The following is a 10,142-nucleotide window of genomic DNA, read 5'->3' as shown; positions in this document are numbered from 1 at the left end:
TCAGCTTCATCATCAGTCCTTCGACTGAACATTCAGGAATGATTTCCCTTAGGATGGACTGGTTGGATCTCCTTGCAGTCCAAGGAACTCTCAAGAGTCTTCTCCAACACCACAGTTCAAAAGCATCAATTCTTTGATGCTCAGCTTTCTTTATAGTCCAACTCTCATATCCACACATGACTACTGGAAAACCCATAGCTTTGACTAGACAGACCTTTGTTGGCAAATTGTTGATAAAGCAATTATCTTTCAATTAAAAAAAAATTTTTTTAAAGCTTAAAACTTGGAGTTGTGGGCCCCTCAGTTGTGGGCAGTGGATGGAGCGGCAGCGGGTGTGGGGGGGCTGCTGGAGGAGCAGGCTCACAGGACAGAGGAGGAGACCTCAGGATCAGCGACTCCTCTCTGTCTGTGAAGCTTTGTCAGGGGCACGAGGGGAGGAGCTGGGCTCTGCCCTCACCAAAGCCTTGTGGGCTAGACAGTGCGCTTAGCTCTCCTGAACCTCGGTTTCCTCATCTGAAAATTAGAGGTGATATTGTTTTATTCAGTTTCCATTCAGCATGCACCATCTTTAGTTGCAGCATGTGAATTCTTTATTGTAGCATGTGGGATCTAGTTTCCAGGCCAGGGTTCCAACCCGGGCCCCTGGGTTTTTCCCACTCGAGCACCTGGCTGGTTCCTTCTCCTCGTCACAGAGGACAGCTGGCCTCTTCTGGGTGCCTTCTGTCTTCCTAGTGTCTCGCAGAGGGAGCCAGACGGTTCCTTTCACCTTTTCAGGATGTTTCATTTCACCAGGCTCCATGGCTGATTTCCCTGTTCCCTGCTGCTGCTGCTATATAATTCTGAGATGCCTTGGGTGCTTCTAGGAAACTCAAGGAGACTGTGCGATGATCAGAGTAAAATTGATTTTAGCTCTCTTGAATTTTGTTGTTCATTTGAATTTTGTTGCTTTTCAGACCTGGATTCTGTGTGAGTGTTTTGCAGCCCTGCAGGGTGGGAGGGGGTCCTACAGTGATTTTGGGGAAGACCTTGGAATGAAAGGATTAGGTGTCCGGACTTGGCCTCCCCTCATCGGCAGAGGCTCATGGCTGACTCTGGTGTGAGTCAACAGCCTCGTGTTCACTCTGGCTGGGCCAGGGCCTTCAGGGACTTTTGAGAAGAGTGTAGTTCTGTACAGACAGTGCTTTTCCTCTCCCTTGAAGGCAGAGGAAGACTCAGTTATGCCAGACTTAAGCCAAACATGGCATTCAAGCTGATTACAGGCCTTCTGAGTCATAAGGTGGGGTGGTTTCTCTTCTCATTCTCTGAGCCTTTGTCTCAGGATGAGACAACATGTTTTAAGATCAGTAGAAATTCTTCCTTGGGTTCAGTGGCTCCGTTGCTGGGGAAACTGAGGCAGGGCACTGAACTCTGCTGTATTATGGGTTTTATGGCTTATCTGGAGGTCAGTTCCCAGCAGCAGAAATCTCTGCCTTGGGTTGGTGATAAGTCTCTGACGCCTGCTGGAGTTCAGGGACGCTGAGCCTCAGCGATGTTCAGTGACGTTGAACTCAGGGCCGTTCAGTGGGTGCTGAGAATGCAAGTTTCATGTATGTGCTGGGAAAAGGGGCCCAACGGCCAGCGTGCTTTGCTCATTGACATGCATGGCTGTGTGTGCACCACTGCCATGGGGTGCCCTCGATGTGGCTCCTCCGTCAGGGAATTCTGAGTCTAAGTGGGGTGGGGTAGGGGAGTGGGGCTGTGTCCAGAGGTAACCATAGCACAAGGCTGAGATTGACATTGCAAGCAAGGGCTGAGTCACAGAGGAAGTTGTCATCTCATAGTTCTGATGTGCCCTAGATATTCTCTTTGGAATAAAATATTGACAAAAAACCCCAAATGATTGGTAGGAAACTATGACACATCCATGCGATGTTTTGTGGCCATTAGAAGAAATAAGGTAGATTTATATTTAAGGAAAAAAATCTCTGAAACATGTTGTTAAGTGAAAAAGAAGCATATGGAACAATGTATAGTCTGAATCTATTTATATGGAAAGGGGCTACACATACACATGTGTAACATATATATAATGCTTAGTGTGTATATATATGTATATATAATGCCTAAAACATGTATGTATAAATGTTGTATGTACTTAAAGTATTTCTGGGTGATTCATAAGAAATTGTGAACAATGATGTACTTCTGAGCAGTGAGACTTTGCATTTTATATCATTCCAAATGATTTGTTTTTTAAAACCATTTTTAATGAAAAAAGTACATTTTTTTTAACTGTATGACTTCTTTTGTTTTCTGGTCTAGAACATCTTTCTGCATATTGTGGACCTGTCTGTTCCCAAGTCAATCTGGAAATTTGTTGAAAATTTCAAGCAGGAACATACCCTCAATGTCTTGGTGAGCTTTGTAAACATAAGTAGGGGATAAATCTCATGCCTGTGTGTTTCTCCTCTGTGTGGATGAAGACTGTGTGTGTGTGTGTGTGTGTGTGTCTGTGTCTGTGTCTGTATGGTGACACCTCAGTGAGAATCTTTTACGGGGAGGCCTGTTTATGTCACCAGGTTCACTCATTTGAGTCGTTCTAACCATGTTGGTTGGATGTGTGAGTAAAGGAAGGGACCCTATACTGGATCTTTGGGGGGTGATGGAAAGGTTCCATTTCTTCATAAAATGGTGATTTGTGTGCTGCCATTCTTGAACTCTGTAGATCTGGGGATTGATGTATTAAAATTAGAGACTCGGGGGAAAATTAAAAAGCTTAGTGCAAAAGAACCCCTGTTGCAGACAACCAAATCTTTTGGTATCAGTCAGCTGCTCCACTGAGGAAGTTGGAAGACTCAGGTGGGCTGGTGTCCCTCTGCTCCTCACACAGATTCTGCTTTGAGCTGAGCTGCTTTTCTGCCCAAAGAGTTTCTCATGTGTTCCAAAATGTTCGTTCAGACCCAAGTCTAGTCTTGCACTGTCCAGTATGGTTACAGAGCATTTTAAATGTAGCTGGTTCAAACTGAGATGTTCCATCAGTGTAAAAATCCACCAAAGTTGAAGACTTAGTGTAAAAAAAAGCAAAAGTAAACTAACATTTTTATATTGATTACATTTTTATGTTGATTACATCTTGAAAAGCTACTATTTTAGATATGGTGAGTTAAATACTATACATTATTAAAATCAATTTTACCTGTTTCTTTTCACGTTTTTATTTATTTTTTTTGGTGAGTTACATTTTATTTGGGGCAAAATGAGGACTGCAGCCTGGGAGACAGCACCTCAGATAACTCTTAGAAGCTGTTTTTCTTTTTACCTTTTTAATGTGACTACTTTCTAGAAAACTTGAAATTACATACTTTTACTGGATAGCATTGGTCTAGACAAATTTCCAGGGCACTTTATTGTGAATTAGGTCGCCTGGCCAAGCCTTGGTCATTGGAAGTCTCTGCACAGTCCCATGGCTGAGCCTGCTGCACAAGTGGCATTTTCCAGGAAGGGGTTTGGTGTGAAGAGACAGTAGAGCAGAACATGAATTGTCATCACATACCCGTGGGACCAGTGGTGGCGTGGAGCTATGGGATGTGGAAACAGGTCCCTTGGCCCTATTTTCCTTTATTTTGAAATGGGAACTGTGATTTCTAGATCAATAATGCAGGTTGCATGGTCAATAAGAGAGAGCTCACGGAAGACGGACTTGAAAAAAACTTTGCTACCAACACTCTGGGTAAGTGTAAGCAGTTCTCTTATTTATTTTTAGCAAAATAAATGGAGAAGGATCAGAAACTGTAGAAGGATCAGAAAAGTAGTGATAAACTTTTAGAGTTCTTGGTTCATAGCATGATTGTATTCACTTTATCTTTAAATGCATTATTTGTTCTTCATAAAACACTCTTGTCTTATTTTTTATAAAATGCGGTAGTGCCAGAAATATATTCTTAAAGTGGTTTTTTCCTAGGAAGCTCAAGGCTCATTATAGACATGACTTTGGGGAGGAGGGCAGGGTCACCTTAGGTGGAAAGGGCAAGTATGAAAACTGCAGCCAAGAGAACTTCCAGCCAGGGCTGAAGAAGGAGCAGCCATGAGCCAAGAACATGGGCCTAGAAAGGCATTCGTTTACCTGAAACACAGGACCCCTGGGTTCTGTAATAACAGGCCAACGTGTTTTGTACCAGGTCAGTGATTCTCAAAGTGGGGTTCCTGGACCATCACCAGGGGACTTGGTGGAAATGCACGTTCTTGGGCCTCACCCCGAGATCCACTGAATCCAAAACTGGGATGGAACCAAGAAATCTGTGTTTGAACAAGCCCTCCAGACGATTCTGATGCACACTTAAGTTTGAGAACCAATGGGCCAGAATTTTAACCTCTTTGGATTTTTCTCCTTCTTGAACCAAGGGGTCTGGAGTACAGATCTTCCTCAACTTGGGATGGGGTTAGGTCCCAGTTAACCCATCATATGAAGGTTGATCACACTGTAAACTGAAAATTAATCCACCTAACCTATGGAACATTCTTGCTTAGCCCAGCCAACCTTAAATAGGCTTAGAACACTTAATGTTAGCCTACAAAATTATTTAACACAAAGCCTAGTGTATAATAAAGTATTGAATTTCTCATGTTTATTAAATATTGTGCTGCAACTGAAAAACAGAATGGTTGTCTGGTCCAGAGTGGCTGTAAATGTGCAGGTTGTTCACTCTTGTGATTGCCTGGCTGACTGGGAACTTGCCGTGCATCCTGAGAGAGCATCTTACCGTTTATTACCAGCTCAGGAAAAGCTCAAAACCCAAAATTCAAAATACAGTTTCTAAGGAATGCATATTGCTTTCACACCATCGAAAAATCGTAATTCAAACCGTTGTAAATTGGGGACCGTCTGTAGACGATTTCAGTGCCTTTCACCTGGGAGAGGCAATGACTCTCAGATTCTCCCCGGTGACCATACCACTTCCTCTGAGGAAGTGAGGCTTTTAATATGGCGTTTTAATTAATCCTAAGTCACACGATGAATGGTGGGGGTTCCTGCGGCTGCTGGGGTCACTGAGGGTATCTATTAAATAGCAACCTCTTCCCACCCAAGAACTGAGCAGAGTGAGGAGTAAGGCAGTAGAATAATAATGAGTGAAAGCCCTAAGTCACTGTTGTTGCTGACAAGGCTGGGTGAAGGGTGTGGCTCAGGTGAGAGCCAGATGACTTCCTTAATGCTGAACCCCCAGAATTAGGCAGCCTTGCTGGCTTTGTTGTGGTTGGATGATCCCAGACAGACACCACCAACCCCTCCCAGGAAGCCCAGTTTCTTGCTCCCAAATTTACTATATTTATTACTGAAGTGCTCACCTGCTTGGGATGGAGGAAGGAAGGGGCCAAAGGAGATTGCTCATCATTCTCCCTTCAGGAGGAGAGCGGAGAAGGACCCTTCTCCCCAGCTCTGAGGTTGCATTTCTTTCTTTTTAAACAAATCCCTGGGAGCTTGCTATGAGATGCTGCAGGTTTAGGACAAAATATTCCCATCTTCTGCTTTGTTCCAAATGCGGTGTCCTTGCCCAAAGTACCAGAAGTACACGAATGTGGGGTCATGACAGGGTTTGCCTTCTGACTCTCCTGGATGGTAGGGGCTCCTGGGATCCTAGCAGCTGGCCTCCTAGGTTGGCTGCACCCCAGGATCAGCTTTGTGATTTGTAGGGCCCAGTGGCAAACAAAAGTGGGGGCTCCTCTGTTCAAAAAGTACAAGGGGTTGCACAAGACGAAGCCAGCTCTGCTGCTTCCCACCCACCCGTCCACCACCCAACTCCACTCCACTGGGTATGTGCTGCGTGCTCCGCCCTGGGGGAGGGGATGTATACATGTCATTGAACCCACAGCACCACGCTGTAGTGGAGGTATTCCTGCCTATACAGTTACAGATGAAAAAACTAGGACTGAGAGAGCTTGAGTAACTTGCCCAAGGTCAAGTGGAGGAGCCAGAATTTGAAGCCAGGTCCGCCTGCCTCCAGAGCCCATGTTCATAAATAACCAGGACAAGTTCTGCCAGCCTCTCCCCCAGCATCTCCTCCCTTAGATCTGAAACTGCTTTAATGTGAAATAAGGGCTAAGGGAGGCTGGCAGTGGGGAGACCTGCCATGCTGGGGAAGCATGGTGTGGGGCTGGGGCACTGCTTAGAAGGCCCCCTGGGGGCTTCTCTGAAGGCCCCTCTGCATTGACTGAGAATGTAGGCAGATCTGATGGACTCCAAGACTGCCTCTTTTTTTTTTTTTTCCTGTGCTGCACGGGTTGTGGGATCTCAGGTCCCCAACCAGGGATTGAACCCAGGTCACAGTAGTGAAAGCACTGAGTCTTAACCACTGGACTGCCAGGGAGCTTCCTTTTATTTTTTGCCTTTTTCATTACACGGCAGGTTATGTTGTACTTTTGTACAGATCAGGTCTGCTTCCAAGGACTTTGATATCTCTTCATTTTCATTTCCTACTTGTGCTAGAAACATTGATCTTCCCAACTTCTCTGAGAAGCCTGATAATTTTCATGCTTAATATTTATTCTTCCTCTCCAGAGGGGAAGACGGAGTCCAATATACACAGAGGCAATTCAGTGACGGGAGGGCAGGTAGACGTCTCTCTGCTTCACAGATAAGGAGATACAAGGAGGTTCAAATATTATTATTCTTGAGCAGGTCCCGAGCCCAATGGACAGCTCAGACCTCTGTCTGAGTCCTAGGAAATTGCTGGCTGCCTTTCTAATACGAAACATGTTTTCTCAGCCCGATTATGCAACACGGGTTAGGTTGTTTTCTGTTTTCTAAGATTCAGTTGGGCCACTAGAAATGCCTCCAGTCCTCAGGCAAACGTCAGTAGATTCCTGATAATGCTGAGGACAAGACGATACTAGCATCTGCAGAATTTATCAGCAGGTTCTAGGGATTTGGAAACCCTTAGGTTTGGTGGAGGATCACTGAGATGCTGTCAGAGCCTGTGGCTGTGTGTGGCTGCGTGTGACAATATCATAGTACATGAATTAGATACAGTTTGGAAATCACTCTCCTTCTCCTTTTGTGGACATGGGTGGGGCCTGGAGAGGTTTTCATCGTTCACTCTCCCGGGAAACAAAAAGGAACTGCCTGGGGTAGCTTTGTGGGGAGATGAAGCGTGGAGGTGAAGTGATCTCATGAGACAGATTCTGTTGGGGTGCTGTTCTTGCTCCTGGGCTTTGGGTCTACTCCAAGCATATACATTTTGCCTGTTAGCATTCAGTGGCATTAAGAGTCCATGAGGAGGGAAGACAGATGTGGGGAGGGGGCGGAGGCGCTTGGCTGAGTGATGTGCTGGCAGCCGGCCACAGCCGAGCCGGTTAAAACTCTCACCCACATCTCAGCCCCTCTCACCCACAGGGCTCAAGATGAGGACGCTGTCCACGTCCTCCAGAACTGCTGTGTCATCAATTAGTTGGCTGTAATAAACAGGCGGGATACCTCAGCCCTTTGGTAGAAGGTGGGGAAGTTCAGTTGAGGTTATTTTGGAAGGCCATACATACATCGTGCGTTCATGCGTGTGTGTGCTAAGTCGCTTCCAGTCACGTCCGACTCTGTGACCCTATGAACAGTAGCCTGCTAGGCTCCTCTGTCCATGGGATTCTCCAGGCAAGAATACTGGAGTGGGTTGCTGTGCCCTCCTCCAGGGGATCTTCGTGATTCAGGGATGGAGCCTGAATCTCCTGTGGCTCCTGCATTACAGGCAGATTCTTTACCACTGAGCCACCAGGGAAACCCATATATACATCAGTGTACAGTAAATGTTCATATTCTGTTCACTTCACATTCTGTTATCTGGAGCTTTCTACTGCTGGCATAGATCCACACCCAATGGGAACTGCTACTGAAGGCAGGGACCCAGGGTTCAGAAACACCTTAATATGTTTTTGCTGTTTAGTCACTAAGTCACTTCTGACTCTTTGCAACCCCATGGACTGTAGCCTGCCAGGCTCCTCTGTCCATGGGACTTCCCAGGCAAGAATACTGGAGTGGGTTGCCATTTCCTTCTCCAGGGGATCTTCCTGACCCTTCCTGATCTTCCAGGAATTGAACCTGCATCTCCTGCTTTGACAGACAGACTCTTTACCTCTGAGCCCCCAGGGAAGCCCACACCTTAATATAATAGTGATGATACTAATGCTAATAACACACACACTGGACACTTTCCATGTGCCAGGTCTGCACTGTTTTTCTTGAATTATCTCATTCAGTCCTCCTAACAACTCTACAGATTTCACAGACAAGGAAACAGGGTCAGAAGTAGTTTGAAACCAGAGTCTGTGGCTCCCCTTCCTAAATAAAATTATAGTTGGTACATTTTTGCTATAGGGTTCTATCTGTCAGCTCTTGCTACATAACAAACATCCCCCAGATCTCTGAGGCACACAATAATAAGCATGTATTTCTTGCTAACTCTTATGCAGGTCTGTTGGGTGGACTAACCTCAGCTGGGCTCAGCAGGGTATCTCAGCAAATAGGGTCTACATTATGTTCCAAATCCTTGCATCCTCCTTGGACCATTAGGCTGGTCAGAGTATGTTCCAGCAGCAATAGCAGAAGCCCAAGTGTGCAAGAACCTTGCAAGTCCCTGCTTGCTTCAGATCTGCTAACATCTAACCACTAATGCAAGTCATTTCACGGAGCCCTGAATCAAGTGTCAGGGAGACATACTCCTCCCAGGAAGGTGGGGAAGAGGGGGTGAATATGGTCAAACAGTAATCTGCAACAAGGGTCTGTTTTATTACATTCTAATTCTTTGGAAATGGGTCCTCTGAGTTAAGGATGTGGTTAACTATTAGCCTGAAATGTTTAATGAACAAAATACTTTGCTCAGTAAAGATTTATAGAGCACACACTGTAAGCTGTGGTCAGTGATAAGGATTCAGAAATTATAGGGACTCCTGGTCCAGTGGGTGAATCAGACACATAAACAATTTCAGTAACTATACAGTAAGTTCTCTTTTCATCCATGAAGGGAGCTGCGGTCCAGACCCTAGGAAGGCAGAGAATAGGACTTCTGAGGGATGTGCCCTCAGGCACTGAATGTGTTTGGCATCAGGCATTCTCACTTGTCAATAATCCTTGGTTCCTGAAACCTTCCAGCTCCCAAACCTTCAAGATTCCCAGAGAGACACAGTACCTGGGAATAATAAGCACTATAGCAATGTCAGGTACTATTTTTGTAACACCCAAATTCCTTAACCTGGAATTGCAGTCCTTTGTTATTGTACCTCCCCTATCTGCCCAGACATACTTCCATTATTTCACAACATGGGTCCTCTGCCAGTGCATTATTAGTTTTAAAAATATTTACTTATTTGACTGTGCTGGGTCTTAGTTGCTGCCATGTGGGATCTAGTTCCCTGACCAGGGACTGAACTTGTGCCCCATGCTTTGCACACTCCAAGTCTTAGCCACTGGATGCCCAGGGAAGTCCCCAGTCAGCCCATTACTAGATACCTCCCTGCTTTTATCTCTGAGGCTCCTCTGCCTGGAATGTGCCCTTCTTGCTCACTTTCACTTCTCTGTGACTCGGTTGAGAGCGCCCCTAGCCTGGAGCTTGGCCAGCGTTCCTGCTCTTGGCTCCCAGAGCACCCTCTGTGACTCTGTCTTAGCACCATAGAAGTCACCCATTGAACATAGATGCAAAAATCCTTAACAAAATTCTAGCAAACAGAATCCAACAACATATTAAAAAAATCATACACCATGACCAAGTGGGCTTTATCCCAGGAATGCAAGGATTCTTTAATATCCACAAATCAATCAATGTAATATATCACATTAACAAATTGAAAGATAAAAACCATATGATTATCTCAATAGATGCAGAGAAAGCCTTTGACAAAATTCAACACTCATTTATGATTAAAACTCTCCAAAAAGCAGGAATAGAAGGAACATACCTCAACATAATAAAAGCTATATATGACAAACCCACAGCAAGCATCACCCTCAATGGTGAAAAATTGAAAGCATTTCCCCTGAAATCAGGAACAAGACAAGGGTGCCCACTCTCACCACTGCTATTCAACATAGTGTTGGAAGTTTTGGCCACAGCAATCAGAGCAGAAAAAGAAGTAAAAGGAATCCAGATAGGAAAAGAAGAAGTGAAACTCTCACTGTTTGCAGATGA

At 45.1% G+C, this 10,142-nt stretch overlaps 1 protein-coding gene across 4 annotated transcripts in view; it reads left to right on the top strand.

The window, feature by feature from the left end:
• Positions 1-10,142, top strand: part of DHRS12 (dehydrogenase/reductase 12) — a 57,819-nt gene that overhangs the window by 15,648 nt on the left and 32,029 nt on the right. For all 4 annotated transcript variants that reach the window (XM_061133285.1, XM_061133284.1, XM_061133283.1 and 1 more), the window contains 2 exons: positions 2,302-2,394; positions 3,628-3,709. In XM_061133285.1, coding sequence (XP_060989268.1) covers positions 2,302-2,394; positions 3,628-3,709 — 175 coding nt within the window. The remainder of the gene's footprint in view (positions 1-2,301; positions 2,395-3,627; positions 3,710-10,142) is intronic.

This window comes from Dama dama, chromosome 30 (genome assembly GCF_033118175.1).
Source record: "Dama dama isolate Ldn47 chromosome 30, ASM3311817v1, whole genome shotgun sequence".
Classification (NCBI taxonomy): Eukaryota; Metazoa; Chordata; class Mammalia; order Artiodactyla; family Cervidae; genus Dama; species Dama dama.
This window is presented reverse-complemented; position numbering and strand designations above follow the sequence as displayed.